The sequence below is a fragment of the Rhipicephalus microplus genome, chromosome 10 (assembly GCF_043290135.1).
Source record: "Rhipicephalus microplus isolate Deutch F79 chromosome 10, USDA_Rmic, whole genome shotgun sequence".
Taxonomy (NCBI): Eukaryota; Metazoa; Arthropoda; class Arachnida; order Ixodida; family Ixodidae; genus Rhipicephalus; species Rhipicephalus microplus.
In genome coordinates, this window is record NC_134709.1 from 3,098,572 (window position 1) to 3,117,958 (window position 19,387).

A 19,387-nucleotide genomic window follows, 5' to 3' on the forward strand; every position below is an offset into this window, starting at 1 on the left:
GCGCCACTGACCGGTCCAGATACGAGCAAGCGCCTTCCTTCCAAATCTGGTCGACTTATCCTTCACCCTAAGAAGAGGGGGGGGGGGGGGGGGCTTGCTTGGAATTTTATGGTGCATGCAACAAGAGTTGAATGCGATAGATAAGCAACTGTAGAAAACACTCACGTCATCGTATTCACTGTCTGATTCCTCCCGTTCCACGTACTCGACACTTTCACGTTCGTTATAGCCGCCTCCGAGGCCTGCAACATGGGGAGAATGGTACCTCACATGTCATTGGATTGTCATTGTCCCACGAAGTCAACTAATACCCACATCAAACGAGTGTGCAACACCTCTTTTACACAAGCGGTCTTTAACAAAGTTGAAAGACTTTTTTAATGAAGAGGCATTGCCTCCCAGACACATGGTGCTGACCGTTTCTGTTGAGTTTTCTTTCGAAAACAGCACTGAAAGTGTGATACCTGCTTTCAAAACGTAAAATGTCGAAATGGAACTATGTATCTATATATACATACAATCCAATGTCTCTCCATGATCACTTCAGGAGTTGTTCTTTGTGTGTGTCCAAGGCTGTTCAGTCAACAGCGTTGACCATACATGTTAGGATGATGCGCTCCTTGTAAACATGCATACAACCCACTAAGTGTTGCATACCATCCCTGAGACTATCGATGTGCTTATAGTAGTACTGAAGACAGTAAGCTTAAAGGGCTTATTGTGCTTCCTAAGAGAAGAAGGAAAGAACATAATTAAAGAAAAAAAAAAATGGCATGATGTGAAAGAATTGTACCCTTCCCCTAGATGGCAGCCATGAAGCCCACGAGATATGAAATTTATTTGTATCATGAGCCTAGGTGAAAGAATTAACATTTCCAGAAAAAATACACCTCTGAAAAAGAGATCGTCTGCTATTATGTGTCTGCAGGCAAAACTTTTTTTCGGAGCAAGCCTTTTTGATCAAATCCCTTTTATGGGGAGATGCCATTAGATAAAAAAGTGTCAGAATATTTCGAGCCTAGGGCAACGAAATTTTTTGCTTTATATGGGGTTTCATGCTGGTTTCAATATGTAATTCATTTTAACAGAGTAAGTTGTAAAGTTCTTATTTTGTGCCACAACTGTCTAAAGTATAGTTCATTTCAGACAAACTTTTTATCCCACTAACTTTTAGGGTTCAGAGCCATTAAAAATCCATACTACTGCACACTAATTGTACAGTGCAAATAATTATCAAGAAAACATGCATAATATAATTTATTTGATAAAAAAAAATTGTCATCTCAGAATTCTTAAAATTCTGAGTCAGAACTAATTGTTTTCTCTAGGTTCATAATAATTATTCGGTGCATTGTCATCTGCTAGAATATCATACGGACTGCAGCCCTCGATAGGCCTGCACTCAGCTATATACAGTATGCCATGTGCCACCGACTAGGCATTCGGGACGCATAGACTCCCTATCAAGCATCCACCCCGCAGGGATAATGATCGAATATGAAGAGCGCTTTGAGCACGTGCAACGAAGCACTGATTACCCCTCCTCAGGCAAGGGGCACCCTTGCCCGAGAAGGCAAAATCATTTTCAGGCGATATAATTTTAAAAAAGATACTTGCACCCTTCACATGCTGAGGAGTAAGTGAACAAAATTTAATTCTGATCTGGCAATCAGAAGTGTGCAAAACATGATGTCTGTAGTGTCGAAGATCGACACAAGGTTACTTTAGTTACGTTCCACGGTTATCAAGAGATGGGGGCACCTCTGACATATATAAACACGACTATTCCCGGAATAAAGCAGTTCTTGTATGGCATGGGTTGAGAGTGCTCCTTGTTCTCAGTCGCGCCGTGTTGCCGACTCTACAATCTGGTGGCGAGGTTTTCGATCACACCACGATAGCTTCCGCCACGCTTTCGCCACCGCCTCCCTTTCTCGCCACTCCCGGTACTCCAGCCATACTATGGAGCCGCTAGATATGCCTCTTTGAAATTTTCTTCTCACCTCCAGAGCTTCCGACCTGCCTGCGGCCCGCCATCGAGCCCTGCTGTTGCACTGCCTGGGCCCTGAAGAACAACACATTTTCGATGCGCTTCCATTGAGACCCACAGCATTGCAGCTACCGACCACTGAGGCGTTAGCCGCCACCCCTACTTCCACCGGTGAAGGCAAAGACCGTAGCGTGGCCCCCAAGCAAGAAGCGGCCGCGAGCCTCCCAGACGTATAATACAGGGCTTGTGAGGTTCTAGAACCACATTTCGCCGGCGCGTGCAACATTCGCCTAGAACGACATCACTTCCGAGAGCGCCGTCAGCTACATGGTGAGTCCATCCCCGACTTCAGCCTCGCGTTTCTCGAACGGGCAGCTTCTTGCCATTTCGCCGAGCAAGCCAACGATAATATGTGTGATCAGTTCATTACCGGAGTTGCATCCCCGCAGTTGCGATCACGGTTGTCCTTGGAGGACGACACGTTGACGTTCGACCGTGCTGTTGAAATTGCGCTACTTAGCAAGCGAGCCCAGCTACAGTCAAAAGCTTTTTATAATTCTGTTAAACGAATCACACGCACACACTGTCAGTAGGACGCTTGCGAACGAAGCACGCATGATAGTAGCCGGTACGAGGCACGCCCCCCCTTATCAGAGCTGCTTTACCTTGCCGCACGCTCGCAAACGACCTCGCCATCTCCAGATGCCGATGTTCAGTACAGCGATGTTTTTGCTGCCGATGTTCAGTACAGCGAAAATATCCAGACTAGTGGTAATTGCGGCACACGGTACTGTGAATCGATGGCATGTCCAGCTCGCAGTAGAACCTGCTTCACATGTGGCCGCGGTGGCCACTTTATGCGAGTGTGTCGTAGCTCACGCAGAGCACGAGAACAACGCCCGACTTGCATCGAAGACGTACTTCCTGAACAAGATGCATCAGATGTGATAGCCTACTCATTGTTCACGAAAACGGGCGCAAGGGCGTTTACATTGATGTAGTAGTTATGCCAGTCGCCTCAAGCTCAAACCGTGCGTTGCTAGGTTTATGGTCGACATGGGATCAGCTGTGTCAATTATAAGAAAACAAGAATTTCGAAACATGTTCGAAGGGATTCAGTTAAACAGCTCTGCCCTTACGTTGTTGGATTTCCAACGCCGGAAGATTCTCGTACTGGTCCAGTTTAAAGCAGGCATCTCATTTAAAGAGGAAACAGTCCCAATAGCATTTCATATTATCCCCCGAGGAACTTCTCTTCTGGATCTGGACGCGGTGAAAGCTTTGGGACTGCACACTGTAGACGCACAGCTGCGCTGCCTCTGCATGGCTGCCGAAGCGTCAGAGACCATGAGTAAGAAAACCGCAACATATGCTCATACGGGCGGCGCAGTTACTGCAAGCCTGCCCAAGTTCAATATGCCACCTCTGTTGTGGGCCGAGTTTTCACACTTATTTTCAGTCGGCCTTGGCCTGGCGAAAGGCGTCCAGCATCAGGTGAAAATGAAGTCGTCAGTCCTTCTAGTGGTGCAGAAGCTGATTTGCCTCCCACTTTCCCTGCGCAAGCCAGTGAGCGACCAGCTTCTGCAGCTCCTCTTTGATGATGTAATTGAAAGGGCTAACGCCTTTGAATGAATCTCTCCAATATTTGTAGTCTGCAAGAAAGATGACAGCATCTGCCTATACGTTGACCTTAGAGAGTCCAACAAGGCAATTGTAGTTGATAGCTTCCCCCTGCCTCATACGAAAGAGCTACTGCGATCTCTTAATGGTGCGCGTTACTTCTCAAAGCTCAACTTTGGCCTCTGCATATTACCAAGTTACCCTTCATCCGGACCTCACGGCTTCCATTACCTACGATGGCCTTTTTCAGTTAAAAAGAGTGTGCTTCGGATTGGCGTCTGCCCCAGCCACATTTCAGAAACTCACGACTACAATCCTGCAGGGTTGCAAGGGGGTCCTCTGCTACATAGACGATATCATCATCTTTGGCAGGACTAGAGCATGTGACAAACATGGAGCAAGCTCTGGTGTGAGGGGAACTATCCATAGTGGACGGCCTGTTGATGCGCTCGGAACGCGTTGTAGTTCCAGCCAAGCTCACACCTACATTCATTCAACTAGCCCATGAATCACACTTGGGAATAGTGAAGACAAGGCAACGTCTTCACGAAAACTACTGGTGGCCAGGTCTGGATAAACAAGTTGAGAGTGCTATCCACAGTTGCGCAACCTGCCAAGCTGCAGACAAGAGTTTTAAGAGCTAGCCCACTCCACTGCAGCCAGTAGCTCTTCCTGACTGGCCTTGGAGCAAGATAGCTATTGATGTTGTTGAGCCATTTGAGCCTGCATCGGTTGACTGTCGTTCTGTCATCTCTGTAGTTGATTACTTCTCGAAGTGGGCGGAAATAGCCATCTGCCATAAAGCCTCCTCCCACACAGTGCTTGCTTTCCTCTTGTCGATATTTGCATGGGAAGTCTATCCGGTTGAACTTGTCTCAGATCACGAACCACAGTTTACATCTCAAGAATTTGTATTTTCTTCAAGACAGGGGTATCAAACACGGCTTTTCGGCTGTATATCACCCCAAGCCAACAGAAAGGTTTAACCGTGTCTTCAAATCATACATTCAGTTGGCAATAGTGAAGCAGTGCCCAATACAAAATACTGTTACAGAGTACTTGGGAATATACAGAGCCACTCCTTAAAGTACCACTGGGCTCTCTCCGGCAGTGCTTTTACATAGCCAACACATGAGGGCATCTTTCGATGTCAATGGCTATCCCACTGTGAACTTCTTCGCCGATCCCGCACAGGAGATGTCTTCACTTCGCAAGAGAGTGGAAGAGCGCCAACGTGAAAGAAAGGATTATGCCGACTGTCGGAAGGCTGCCCAAGTACTCAAGTTCCAAGTTGGAAAGTACATGAGGGTCAAGAAGCCAGTCCCTCGTCTGAAAGGCACTGCCCCTTTTGGACCTCCTTTGAAAATTCTCAAGCGAACAGCACGCTGGGCCTTTTGACTTGAAAATGGCCGCACGTGGAACGCCTCTTAATTGACCGCAGTTCCCAAGGAAGCCTTGCCGCACCATGCACTAATATGAGACAACAACGGACACTCCAACGACACCGTGCAAAGTCCACCGACGCCTGGTAGAACGACTCGCTCTTCTGAGCTTCGCCAGCACCCTGCTCCTGATTTTGATGATCGTGATGAAGATAGTGCTTAAGTGCATGGTGATGGTGATAATGCTCCAGTAGAAGGTGGTGGTGATTGTGCTCCAGTTGCTGTAGCAGAACTGGCTGGTGGGCCACCAACTCTTCGTAGGTCCGCAAGAAATCGAAGACAACCCACAAAAAACAACCCACAAGATTTCAGGACTACGTATAATGTACCATGATGTGATCAGCGACTCTTTTTGTAATAATTTTTTGTGTACATATTGTCACGACGTCAAAACAGAGGTCTTGCCGCAGAAACTGAGACACCCGAAGCAGGTAGGTTCTTTTAATAGAACGCACAAGAGAGTTATTCTTTTCCATCCATTTCATTGTACTTCATGGCACATGCACAACTGTCATTGTCTTTCTTTTTGACAAGCACGTGACATTTGCCTCCCTCCGAAAGAGGCATCGTCCCGATGCGCAACTTAGGCGCTCTACCAGGCGTATGAAGTGGTCGCGTCAACTGGATAAATACAGTTGCATACGCACGACGTGTACGACTTCGGGTAAATAATTTTGATGCTTAGAACTACAGTCAGTGTCGGGAACAACTCCATAGTTCACGTCGTTCAAGCGTTGCTTGACGCTGTATGGGCCAAAGTATCGTCTTCGCAGTTTTTCCGACAGTCCACATCGACCTATCGGAATCCAGACCCAGACCTTGTCGCCTGGTGTGTAGCTAATAACTTGTGTCGGGGGTCATACCGTTGTGCATCTCGATGCTGTTGATGATAGATGCGCACACGCGCGAGCTGTCTGGCTTCCTCGGCGCGCTGAGTGAACTCTTCGGCGTTCACATGGATGTCGTCACGCTCATGCGGCAACATGACGTCCAACATTGTCGTGACTTCGCGACCATAGATCAGACTGAACGGCGTCATTCCAGTGGTTTCTTGTCGAGTGGTATTATAGGCAAAGGTCACGTACGGTAATATCTGATCCCAGTTTTTATGTTCCGTGTCAACGTACATGCTGATCATGTCTGTGAGGGTCCTATTGAGGCGCTCCGTCAGTCCATTTGTCTGCGGATGGCAAGCAGTTGTTCTCCGGTGAGCTGTACCGCTGAGTCTGAGAACCGACTCCAAAAGCTCTGCGGTGAAGGCAGGTCCTCTGTCTGTGATCACTGCTGTCGGAGCGCCATGCCGAAGGACGATGTTTTCGATGAAGAACTGAGCGGCCTCTGCTGCTGTGCCACGCTGCATAGCTTTAGTCTCCGCGTAACGGGAGAGGTAATCGGTGGCCACGATTATCCATCTGTTCCCTGTTGTGGAAGTTGGAAAGGGGCCCAGGAAATCCATTCCAATCTGGAATGAGTCCGTCAATGAGAACGCTCAGATCGGCACGTACAACTTCATCAGCATTATTATTCGTCGTCGTATTCATCGTCGTTGTCGTCATACCTTCTTGCGAAGATTGGGGAAACTTTTCAGTGTCTCGACGATTGGCAACCTTGCCCCCCGAGGTCGCATCAGTTAGTTTCCCCGGCGCGGGCTAGGCGAACGGCTTCTGGTGACGTCCGCGTAGAAGTCACGGTGACGCGCAGGTGATGGAGATCGCCAGCGACGCGGTGGGGTTGCTTGGGCAGGCGATAGTTGATCGGCATCGTGGGCACGGCGGTCTTCGGAGCGGAAAGAAGCGGGACGAGAAAAGTTCCGGAACCCAGAATCGCCGTGACGGCAATAGCGGGCAATGTGACCGGGTTCTCCGCAGCGGTAGCAAATATTTATTTATTTATTCATAATACCCCTAAAGGCCCTCGTGAGAGGGTATTACATAGGGGGGTTACATAGAGGGTATTACATAGGGTACATAGGTCGACGGTCGGCCATGCGCCACAAGTCAGTTCGGCAAACTGGTGGTTGTCTCGTAGAATCCCGTTGCCACCAAGGTACGGCAGCGGGTCGTGGCTGGAAGGGCGTCGCCACAAATGTCGGTGGAGGGCGACGGACCACATCAGCGTAGCTCGCTGGATGCGGCTCAGGACTTGGCGCGGGTGATGTAATGGCTTGCCTCAACTCCTGGCGGACGATTTCGGCAACAGATGCGACTGGCGGTTGGGCAGGGGGAATGCAGTGGGCCCGAAGTTCCTCACGCAGTATTTCCCTAATCATTTGTCGCAGGGAACTTTCGCATACAGTAGTGTTCTGAGCTGCAGCACTTACTGCCGTGTGGTTCTGCAGGCGGTCAAAGTGTTGGCGTCGTTGCAGTGCGCGCTCGATGACTGTCACCTCTCTTATGAATTCATCTATTGTTGTAGGTGGATTTCGTACAAGGCCCGCAAACACTTGTTCCTTAACACCCTGCATTAGGTGACGCACCTTCTTCGCCTCGGGCATGTCAGGGTCAGCTTGTCGAAACAGACAGATCATACCCTCTGCGTACATGGCGGCTGTTTCATTGGGTTTTTGCACGCGGGCCTCAATCACTTGCTGTGCGCGATCCCGTCGGTCCGAGTTCAAAAATGTAGCGAGGAGCTTTTGACGGAAGTCTTCCCAAGATTGGAATGTAGCCTCGTGGTTTTCATACCACGTGCGAGCGCTATCTTCCAGTGCAAAATATGCACGGTCAAGTTTGTGCTGTTCGCTCCAGTGGTTGGATACAGCGACCCGTTCGAACTGTTCGAGCCAGTCCTCGACATCCTCATACTCTTCCCCACGGAAAACTTCAGGAACGCGAGGATATTCAAGAGTTACCTGCGAGGGAGGAGTGGTCTGCGATGGCGGGATAACCGTGGATGTCGTAGGAGCTGCCATGCTGGAAAGAGGCGGAACAGGTGCGGACTTTGGACTTAGGCCTAGTAGGCGCCGACTGAATCGGTGCACTGGAGTCGTGACAAGGGGCTGAGTCTCTGGACTAGGTGAACGGGTCCGAGCAAGACTGTCCTGCATCAGGTTGTAGGCTCCAGCCCCTCCACCAATGTCACGACGTCAAAACAGAGGTCTTGCCGCAGAAACTGAGACACCCGAAGCAGGTAGGTTCTTTTATATTCAAAGAAAAGCGGCGCACAAAAAAGACGGGATCAGCCCACTCAAAGGTGGTAAAGCGGGGCATCGCTTTCACCTGCCTTAAATCCGCTCTAGAAAAATCGTGCACGCATATGTTGGGCTCTGGTTTTGCTAAGCAAGTTGCAAGACTAGAGGAAGCAGGGTTCCCCCCTAACATAATTGTGGCTGTTTGCGATAAGTTAATTGGTGGTTTAAAAGGACGTGCAGCTAGGAAAATCAATCGGGAAAAAATGAAGTTCGCAGTAATTCCTTATATGCATAAACTGGCACATGGGTTAAAAAATGTTGGTTCCCGCTACGGAGTTGATGTGGTTTTTAGGGCACCCAATAAATTAGGAAAGATATGTGCTTTGGTGTCCAATCAGCTAGACAAGAAGGACAAGCCAGATGTAAAGAAATGTGCCGTAAACCATAGATATAAGTATGTGCCTTGTGCTGTGGGGGTGGTGTACCGCATTCTTTTATCTTGTGGCCTTCATTATGTGGGACAGACGGGCCGCTGTATCAATAAAAGGTTGCGGGAGCACTATCTCTCTTTGCATAACGCCACGCCTTCCCATTTAGCTTCGCATTGTGCCACGTGTGGGTGCACACCTCTTCTGTCTAACACTGTTATTATTTTTAAGCACCACGATCAATTCACCCGTGAGGTGTCTGAAGCCTATTATATTAACAAGGCACGTGATGCTTGCGTAAGCCAGACCTCGGTTACATTGCACAAAAAAGAGTTCACTTTTATTGATGAGCGTATCACTTAAGCTCGTTGTACCTCACTTGTCATGCGCGGCTATTACTTTTTAAATTCTTGTTGCTCGAATTAAACTTTCAGTTGTGAGTGCAGCGCTGTGTGTGGTTCTCTTCTTTGTCTCCGTCTTTTTTGTGCGCCGCTTTTCTTTGAATATGAATACGCACCAACTCGCCCAACTTTCTATTCTGTTACAATAAGGTTCTTTTAATAGGACGCGCAAGAGAGTTCTTCTTTTTCATCCATTTTATTGTACTTCATGGCACATGCACAACTGTCATTGTCTTTCTTTTTGACAAGCACGTGACAATATGTATATCATTAGAAAAAGATAGATGTAGTGTCGAAGGTCGACACTAGGTTACTTTAGTCAAGTTTCACAGTCATCAAGAGATGGCAGCCCCTCTGACATACATAAACATGACTGTCGCCAGAATAAAGCAGTTCTTGTGTGGCATGGCTTGAGAGTGTTCAATGTTTTCAGTCGCGCCATGTTGCCCACACTACAATGTTTAAACTCAAAAAGTTGTGCAAAAATGGATCGAGAAAAAAAGCAGTTTAAGTGTACACGTCAAAGCTCATCTATGCGTAAGGATGTGTTTTTTAAAATAGTTTCTTCCATAGTGAGAGCTTGGCAACCTTTGTTATGTTGAATGTATGCCTTCAGTGAACTTCTCATGCAAGCATCTAAGTGACCATTTTCAGGGGACTCTAGACAATGAGCCATTTTAGTTTTTAGTAGCCACCTTGTGCTCTATATATGAAAAGATTTTAATCTAATTAGACTTGAATTACAATCTTCAGCTTTTTTGTTGTGAAGATAGAGAAACTAAACTTGTGAAAGAAAATAAAAATGAAGAATATGTAACTTTCAAAAAAAAACTTGCATTTTTCAGCTCGCATCTCCCTTTTAAGGGACCCTGAAATGATTTTCACAATTATGTACAAACACATTGAGCCAAGCCTTAAGGGTCATTTACAGACTGAGTTAAGCTCTCTGCGTAAACTGCATAATTTATTATAATGCTTTAAAGCTGCGAATCGCAGCAGATCACTGTGACTCAGCCAAACGCATTTTCAACTGCCCATTCACAGAAGATCCTTAGGTACCACGTCACCCAGGCTGCCGATCTGATTGGCTGTAGAATATGCGGAGGCAAGATCGGCTGGTAGGGTGATGGCACCTGTCGGAGCAGGTACCAACCACTCGGCAATTTTCATTCCCGTCGCCTGATGGCGTGCTTGCTGCCGGGTGCACTGGGTGATGGCCTCTTAGATTGCACGCAAATGTCGGCTTGCAATCTCGGAGGTCTAGACTGGGCGAAGCTCAAATGGTTGAGTGCACCCTTGAGAGCTCTGCGAATATCCAGCAATGACAGTGTGTTTCATGAGTTGAGGAGGCACGACAGGGATGCAGGGGCGAAGGCAGGGGGTGGCACACCGGGCACATACCCCCCCCCCTCGATTTTTTTTTTTTTTGCTCCAGCATGGACAAAGAAAAAAAAATGGGCCATTTTCAAGAGGCGCCCTTCCCTGCCCCCCCCCCCCCCCCGCCTCCCCCAAAAAATTTCTGTGAGAAGGGTACAATACGATTGTCTGTAGCGGCCTTTGTACACGGCATGTCGCTAAATTGGTGGTGCATATGGTTTGATGACGCTCTAGCCTAAATGCTGACAAAACTTCAAAAAACCATTTCAGGTCACTTTCGAGTGCCCATGTGACATGAGTATAAAGTTCTTCGGCAGGCTTGCTGGAATGGCATTTCTGATTTACAGCTCCGAGGAAATGAAAATATCAAACATAACTGCTGCTTCAATAGAAGAGCTGCCTTTGATATCATTGGCTTCATATTCGAATTGTGCAACCCTGTTATTTATTCTATTGGTAAACGGAACCATTAAAAGGAACATATTCTTCTGGCCCTATCAAGTTCCTTTTGATGAGAGTGCACGGTAGTTAACACAAGCTAACCGCACAAGTTAGCACAGAAAATAGACAAGGTGAAGACAAATGCTGCTTCAATAGAAGAGCTGCCTTTGATATCATTGGCTTCATATTCGAATTGTGCAACCCTGTTATTCTATTGGTAAACGGAACTGTTAAAAGGAACATATTCTTCTGGCCCTATCAAGTTCCTTTTCATGAGAGTGCACAGTAGTTAACACAAGCTAACCGCACAAGTTAGCACAGGAAATAGACAAGGTGAAGACAAATGCTGCTTCAATAGAAGAGCTGCCTTTGGTATCATTGGCTTCATATTCGAATTGTGCAACCCTGTCATTCTATTGGTAAACGGAACTGTTAAAAGGAACATATTCTTCTGGCCCAATCAAGTTCCTTTTGATGAGAGTGCACGGTAGTTAACACAAGCTAACCACACAAGTTAGCACAGAAAATAGACAAGGTGAAGACAAAGGACAGGATGAAGTGCATAACTTCAAGTGAGTATTTATTCGCAAGAAAGTTACCCACTCAGAAGCTGCGCAAGAGGCTGCGCGACACACAAAGGGTCACCCAAAAATGTCCCCTTAAATGTCACTAATTTTAACTCTTCAGATGCTTCCGCAACCTGCACCTACCACACCTTCTTTGCTACTCCTCCCCCTTGGTTTTTTCAGTAATGCTACTTGCTTAGGTTATTTTAAAGCAGGTTTTGGAGCAGGCAAGAATCCATTTTAGAGCAGTAAAATTGGCTTATGATGCACGTGTTTCTAGAAGCAATTTTTAGACACGTACTGCGTTCATGACAGACGACCGATAAAAGCAATATTTGCTGCATGCTATTCAAGCAGTCCTCAGGGGCTGAAAAACAACTGAACATGGCGGCGGTCAGATCTGCGACGCAGCAGTGGGCGCTAAGAATCACTGGGTCTGGACAGGCTGCCACTGGAGCCTAACTTGGCAGCGTTTAATGCTAGAACCTTACCTAGTGAGGCAAGTGGGCTCGGCAGCACCCCAGCGATGGGCCGCACTCACTTGCAACGCCTGCTTTTTGTGCAGATATTCTTCGGGGCCACTCTTCAATCCTTCCCCAGTGGTCTGCAGTACGCTGCACATCGGAGCTCGGCCCCCCCAGGCTGAGCATTCGCTGCACCCTTTGGACCCATCAGCCAGGATTCACCGTCTGCCTTGTGCCGTGGATACCCTGCCACCCGCACCGCACGAATGCCCTTCAATGTTCCCGCCTGTTGCTGCCTGCTGCTGCCCCTCCCCTCATGGTCATGAGGCACGGAAACAGAACTGACGTCACATCGCTACGATAAAAGCTTCACCAAAGGCCGTGCGCGCGCTCTTCAGTAGGCTCGGTAGCACCCCAGCTATGGGCCACACTCACTTGCAAAGCCTGCTTTTTGTGCAGGTAAAAAATTCCTGTTCCCTGTTTTCCAAGCGTACCAAATACGCTGCTTCGCTAGTGCTGCCGAGCCCCAACTGTTGCTTAGAGATTGTTTGTAGTTGTATTCATGCCCGGCGAGTGTTGTTGCTAATAAGTGGCAACATCAAGACTAACCGAGGCCCTGCTACTCGGTCCGCTAATGCTGAAACCTCTAGCGACATTATGTCTGTCCACAGCGAAATTCAGTCCGGACAGGCAGCCATCCTCAACGAAATGAAATCTATTAATTCTACGCTGCTGCAACACGAGGAGAAATTTGAAGAAATTACAGAAAGACTCTAAAATTGAAAACAACAGCTCTGTAATAGCCACGGTAAAAGAAAAGCTCGGCAGCTTGCAGACACTAACTGAGCAAAACTGCGGCGATATCGCTAGCCTTGTCGCCAGGATGAACGACTCTGAGGACTGACAGCGACGATCCAACCATCGTCTTTTACGGTTTGGAAGATGTCAGTGACGAGACTTAAGCACAGTCTGAGACTATTTCTTGCCAATCTTGAAGTTTCAGTTCAACCTAGAGACATCGAACGCACTCACCGCGTAGGGCGTTTTCAACCAAACAAAAACAGGCCCATCATTGTCCAGTTCTGCCATTTCAAGGACCGAGACCTAGTGCTGTCCAACGCTAAAAAACTAAAAGACTCCAATTACAGCATCAGTGAAGATCTTTCCCCCTACACACGCAAGGCCCGTAAGCACCTCATTGAATTTGGTAAAGCATCTCGCAAGACGTACAAACGTTGGTACAACAAGCTAACCATTGATGGCACTACTTACGTTTTCGATCGCTCTTCTAAAAAAGTAATAGTCCATAGCTACCACTTCCTAGCCCAGCGAATCCTAAATTAAACCCTGAACTTTTGTCAATTGTACATACTAACATTAGAAGCCTCTTGCCGAAAAACGACTTGCTTTTTAATCTTATCTGCACGACAGAATGCAACTTTGTTCTCTTAACTGAAACGTGGCTAAACCCTTCAATATGCGATTCCGAATTAACGCCATGCTTTCCAGGCTTTACAATTTTTCGGCAAGATAGTGATGGTAAGCGTAGTGGTGGGATTCTTATAGCTGCTCACAGTCGATTAAATTGCTCCCCAGTGGTCCTACCTTCCAGCCTTGAATTATTGTTTATCTGCTGTAGAAACTCATATCCACCGGTTATCATTAGAGTCTGTTACCGCCCCCCTGACACAGATGCTTCATTTACCGCAAATTTCCACAGTGCTCTTAACTTCCTGAATGCCTCTCATCCTAACATACCGGTTATTTTAATGGGTGACTTTAATTTCCCTGGTATAAACTGGTCTAACCTAGCGCTCACGATATCTAAACACACTGTGGAAAGCGATTTTGTTAACACGTGCCTATCATTTGGTTTATCTCAACTTCTTTCCTTCCCAACACGAGTTACTGAGCTCTCTTCAAATATTCTTGACCTCATTCTCACGTCACACCCTGGCAATCTCGTATCGCTAGTTCCTCTGCCCGAGGCAAGATAAGTGATCCCGCTGTACTTCACGCTTCGTTTTCTAATCAACTACCAGGCCCAAGACATTCCAAGAAAACCCTCACACTCCTTGATAAGGGTAACTATGCCGCCTTTAACAACGAACTATGCATATTTTGCGACTGGTATTTAAAGAGCTTCTTCCAACGCCCTCTTGAAACTAACTGGTCTTTGTTCAAAAGCAAAATTCATGATTTGATCAATAGGTTTATACCCACAATTACGAATACGGAACGGGCGTCTTCTCCTTGGTTTAACACATCTCTTAAGCGTCTTAACAATAAGAAAAAGCGAATATATCGCTCGGCTAAACGGTCCAACACCACGACGCTTGGAATAGGTACCGCAGAACAGAAAAGGAATTTGAATCGCTTGCTGCGAAGGCTAAGCGCTCTTTTTTCTCTTCTACATTGCCTAATATGCTACGCAATAATCCTAAACAATTTTGGAGAGCCATTGACCCCGATCCTACAAAACCATTATCATTACTCGATGAACACGGTGATCCGATTCCAGATCATATTATCCCTCAAGTATTAAATTCTGCCTTCTCTTCCGTATTTACCCCTGAATCTTGCAGCCCGCTTCCAGATTCCCCATTCCTTGATTATCCTGTCTTGACAGTCATTACATTCGATTCATACGAAATTGCAAACCTAATCGACAAATTGAAACTGACGTCATCCTCGGGAATAGTCGGCATTAATTCCAAAATACTGAAAAACACTAAGCCTATAACAAGCATTATCCTTTCGTACATAATTCAGCAGTCCATTTCATGCGGAGTGGTGCCGGAGGACTGGAAACTTGGTAAGATCGTTCCTGTCCCAAAAAAAGGTCATCTTCACCGAGTAATTATCGCCCCATTTCGATCACAAGTGTATGCTCTAAGTTACTGAAACACATAATTTATTCCCACATAGTACATTTCTTATGTTCAGTACATTTCTTTCACCCTAACCAACACAGTTTTCAAAAAAGGACTATCATGTGACACTCAACTCGCCCTGTTCGTAAAGCACCAAAGTTCTAGCCTGGATATTAACATACCTGTAGACGCCATTTTCATTGATTTCGGAAAAGCCTTCGACAAAGTTTTCACATCTTAACCTTAATTGTCTTGTTTTTAATTGGATATGTGACTTCTTGACTAATTGTAAGCAGTTCGTTTGTGCTAACAACCATCGCTCCTCCCTATCCGCTGTAACCTCCGGCGTACCTCAAGGCACTGTCCTTGATCCTCTGCTATTCCTAATCTATATTAACAACCTCCCCAATAACTTAGCTTCTAACATTCGTCTATTCGCAGACGACTGTCATTTATCCTCCTGTTTACAATGAAAGCAACACTGTCATCCTACAATCTGATCTTTCTTTGATTCAATCATGGTGCGAAAACTGGCTGATGTCCCTTAACATAAAACCTGTGCCACTTCTTTCCATCGCCGACAATCTTATTCCTCCAAAAAATACTTCCAGTTTGATTCTGAAATTAAAGCATCTACTTCATGTAAATACCTTGGTATCAACTTCAGATCTCACCTGATCATCCCACATAGTGAACATAACTAATGACTCAAACCGCGTTCTTGGCTATTTCCGAAGAAACTTACGACTAGCCTCGCCTTCTGTTAAACTTTTAACCTATCTAACACCAGTTCGCCCGAAGCTAGAATACGCATGTGCCATCTGGGATCCCCATCAAATCACCCTTATTAAAACACTTGAATTCATCCAAAATCGCGCAGCCAGATTCATTTATTCGGACTACTCCTATCACAGTAGCGTCACCGAGCTAAAATCTCGTGCTAACATGGTTAACTTAGCTTCACGCCGCAAAATTTCAAGACTGTGTTTGTTTCACACATTTTATCATGCATTGCACCTAAACCATGTTATCGTTCCAGCCCATCGTCTTTCATGCCGTATCAGCCATTCGAAAGCGGTTTATCCATCCCGTGCGCATACCACTGCCTATCACTTTTCATTTTTTTGTGCAAACATCAACAGAATGGAACGATCTTCCTGCTGACATCGTGCACCAATCCAGCATCGCCCATTTCAAAGAAGCCATCGAATAAATCATCTCTTTGTGAACTGTCTACCCCCTCATGTAACACCCCTTGACTGGGGCCCTTGAGGTATTATAAATAAATAAATAAATAAAAGTCTAGCTATGCTATTGGAGGAACTAGAGGGTGTTAAATGGGATGTAAAAGGCACAGTGAATTTGCTGCAAAACAACTGAACATGGGGGCGGTCAGATCTGCGACGCAGCAGTAGGTGCTAAGAATCACTGGGTCTGGACAGGCTGCCATTGGAGCCTAACTTGGCAGCGTTTAATGCTAGAACCTTACCTTGTGAGGCAAGTCTAGCTGTGCTATTCCAGAAACTAGAGGGTGTTAAATGGGATGTAAATGGCTCGGTGAACTTAGAAGGTTAGATGGGGCATACACAGTGCTACAGAATGGAGACATCCTTTGTTATTGCGGCTTGGCTGACAAAAGAGAGCAGGGAGTGGGATAACTCATCCACAGAAACATAGCTGGTAACGTAGAGAAATACTATAGCATAAATGAAAGGGTGACGATATCCAGCCATGATGACATGTTAGTTGAAAGCTTCTATAAAGATGTGGAATCGGCAATGAGTAAGATGAAAACACAATATATGATACTAATGGGCAACTTCAATGCCAAGGTAGGGAATAGGCAGGCCGGAGACCATGCGGTACAGGATTATGAAATCGTTAATAGAAATGCATACCTTCCAACCTGGCAACAGAAAAATTCGTAAAACTTCCGAGTGGGGAAGGGGGGCAAGGAGGAGAGGCATTACAGATTTTTTTTTTAATTTGTAGGTGCGATATATTTGCCTTTAGCGACAAGCATAATTACGTTTCGCCGCCATAAGTTGTGGGGGTGCTGACACCCCCTGTAAAGTTGTTCGCGCTGCATGGTGCACGTGTCTTGCTTAAAAGCCGCATTTTGGGTGACACTACCGGGCGATCGGTAGCGTTGTGTTCGCGTTGACTGCCACTATCATCATCATGGCTGTTACAGTAGTAGCACCGGCAGTGACCCCTGGCAGAAGAAAGGCCTTGGTGGCAGGTGCGGGTGAGAGTTGAGCGAGTCTCTTCGGTGCGTGGCGGTTGCCGCGAACAATTGTCTCTAGTGTGGGTCCTCGGCACGTGGTACCGCGGCCTGCACGCCGGGGGCCATCGTGGTAAGTCAACCGTTGGCGCTGCTGCCTTGGGTATGTTGAGTGTTTGTCACGGCGCGTATTTTAATATAATGTGTACGGATGTCCTAGCGTGTTGATAACGATTGATGTATCGATTTGGCGGACAAAATAGTCGTCTAAATTAGTTAAATAAATATATGTTGTGTTTGGTTTGTACCGACCGTGTCTACTGTGTCCGTTCACTCCAAGCGCGTGGCGCTCACGTGCCAAATCGAGACCCCCACACTGGCGCCTAACGTGGGGCTCTTAGAGTATCGGACGACAGTTTTTGCGGTTCGGTACAATCTTTTGTTTGAGCCAGGGAAGAGTAGGCCTAGGGGGGACTTCTCATTGCTAGCGTCGGCGGTGTGCTTTCTTGAGAAGCGAGGAGATTGGATGTGTCACGTGTTTGAACTTGTGGGCAGGTTGAGTTTTTATTTTTTTTCTGCTCGCAAGTGGTCTTTGTGTTTGATTGTTTTTTTTTTTAAGAACATTGTTCAGTTGAGTACGAGAGCTATGCAATCTGCATAATGGGGTGAGCAAGGCCTAGAGCACGTGGTTTGTAGGCCAGGCCTGAAGCGAGTGAGTACGGAAGCCTCGTGGGTGGTCCAATTTTCCGTAAATAGCTTCTTCTATCTCTTTTGGGCTCAGGGAGCCGGGCGTAGTTGCTGTCTTGTATTGCGACACGACGCCGGAGCGTTGTCACACCGTTGGGCGGTGGATGCCATTCGCTCGGTAAGCTGCTGTGTGCGGCGAGCGATATGGCCACCTTAAAGAGTGGATGTCTCCTCACGGCTGCCCCTTCTACGCCTAGGCTGGGTGGATGCGGTTGTTGCCGAGCGACTCATTAGGCCTAAGGCTCTGCGCAGCCGCCTGTTGCAGGGAGACCGAGGCGTAGCACTCAAATTCCCTCACATTTCTTTTTTTTATCCTGCGATGCACGAGTTTTGGAAAGTGATTTTTGTTTTATTTTGATGGGCGTCTCGGCCACCGCCGATGTGTTAGCCAGCAGTACTGACCATCGTACCACATGGGCGAAAAGCCCGAGGCTCCCTTCCCTAGGCCCAGCTCCATTGTTTCTTTCGATTTTTTTTTTTATTCAGCGGGAGGGATGTAATGCACGGCTGGCTGTCTTCTGCGCATCGTGAGCGCCGCTGGCCAGGAATGCGGTCGTGAGGTCGGGCGATGGAAATGCCTAGGACCTGCACAACTGCCAGCAGTCTGGCGCCCTCGTGAGTGCTGGTTGCAACCGGAAGACGTGTCGACGCTAGTGACGGCTCGTAGCGCCGACAGCAACGTTGCTGTTGCGGGACCGGTACTGAGGTAAAGTCGAGCCGGATAGTGCAGCAGGACTGGCGGTGGTGTCACGGTGCAAGGACATTATGAAGAAACATATGATGTCATTTTTTTGTTGAAGCTTGTGTAGCTAATTTCATTGTTTTCGGAATATGCTTTGATTTAAGGTTGGGGAAATGTGAAGGTACTGACACCCCCTGTAAAGTTGTTTGCGCTGCGTGGTGCATGTGTCTCGCTCAAAAGCCGCATGTTGAATGACAACTACAGGGCGATAGGTGGGTTGTATTCGCGTTGAGTGCCACTATCATCATCATGGTTGTTACAGTGTTAGCGCCGGCCGTGACCCCTGGCCGAAAAAAGCCTTGGTGGCTGGTGCAGGCGAGAGTTGAGCGAGTCTCTTCGGTGCGTGGCAGTTGCGGCGAACGGTTGTCTCTAGCATGGGTCTTCGGCGCGTGGTACCGCGGCCTGCGCGCCGGGGGCCCTCGTGGTAAGTCAAGCGTTGGCGACGCTGCCTTACGTATGTTGTGTGTTTGTCATGTTATTGTGTGTTTGTCCCGAAGTGTATGGTAATATAATGCGTACGGATGTCCTAGCGTGTTGATAACGATTGATGTATCGATTCGGCGGACAAAATAGTCGTCTAAATTAGTTAAATAAATATATGTTGTGTTTGGTTTGTACCGACCGTGTCTACTGTGTCCGTTCACTCCAAGCGCGTGGCGCTCACGTGCCAAATTGAGACCCCCACAAAGTCATAGAGACGCGCTGAATAATTTTTCATTTTTGCCACTAAAGAAGAAAAAAAACATCGCGAAAAACAAGGTAGGGGGCGGGGTCCCAAACGCAAGTGCAAACATCAGTGTTGTCGTCTCATAATGGCTTGCAGTAACCAAACACACAAGGGTACAAAGATAGGGTTTCCCACTAAGGTGAGAGTCTCAAAAGGGGAGTGCAAATGGTTCCGAAATTTCGCATCATCAAAACAAGTATAGCCAAAAAATCAAA

At 47.1% G+C, this 19,387-nt stretch overlaps 1 protein-coding gene across 2 annotated transcripts in view; it reads right to left on the reverse strand.

The window, feature by feature from the left end:
* Positions 1 to 19,387, reverse strand: part of LOC119181461 (zinc finger Ran-binding domain-containing protein 2) — a 57,165-nt gene that overhangs the window by 10,961 nt on the left and 26,817 nt on the right. For both annotated transcript variants that reach the window (XM_075874874.1, XM_037432717.2), the window contains exon 4: positions 166 to 242. In XM_075874874.1, the coding sequence (XP_075730989.1) occupies positions 166 to 242 (77 nt within the window). The remainder of the gene's footprint in view (positions 1 to 165; positions 243 to 19,387) is intronic.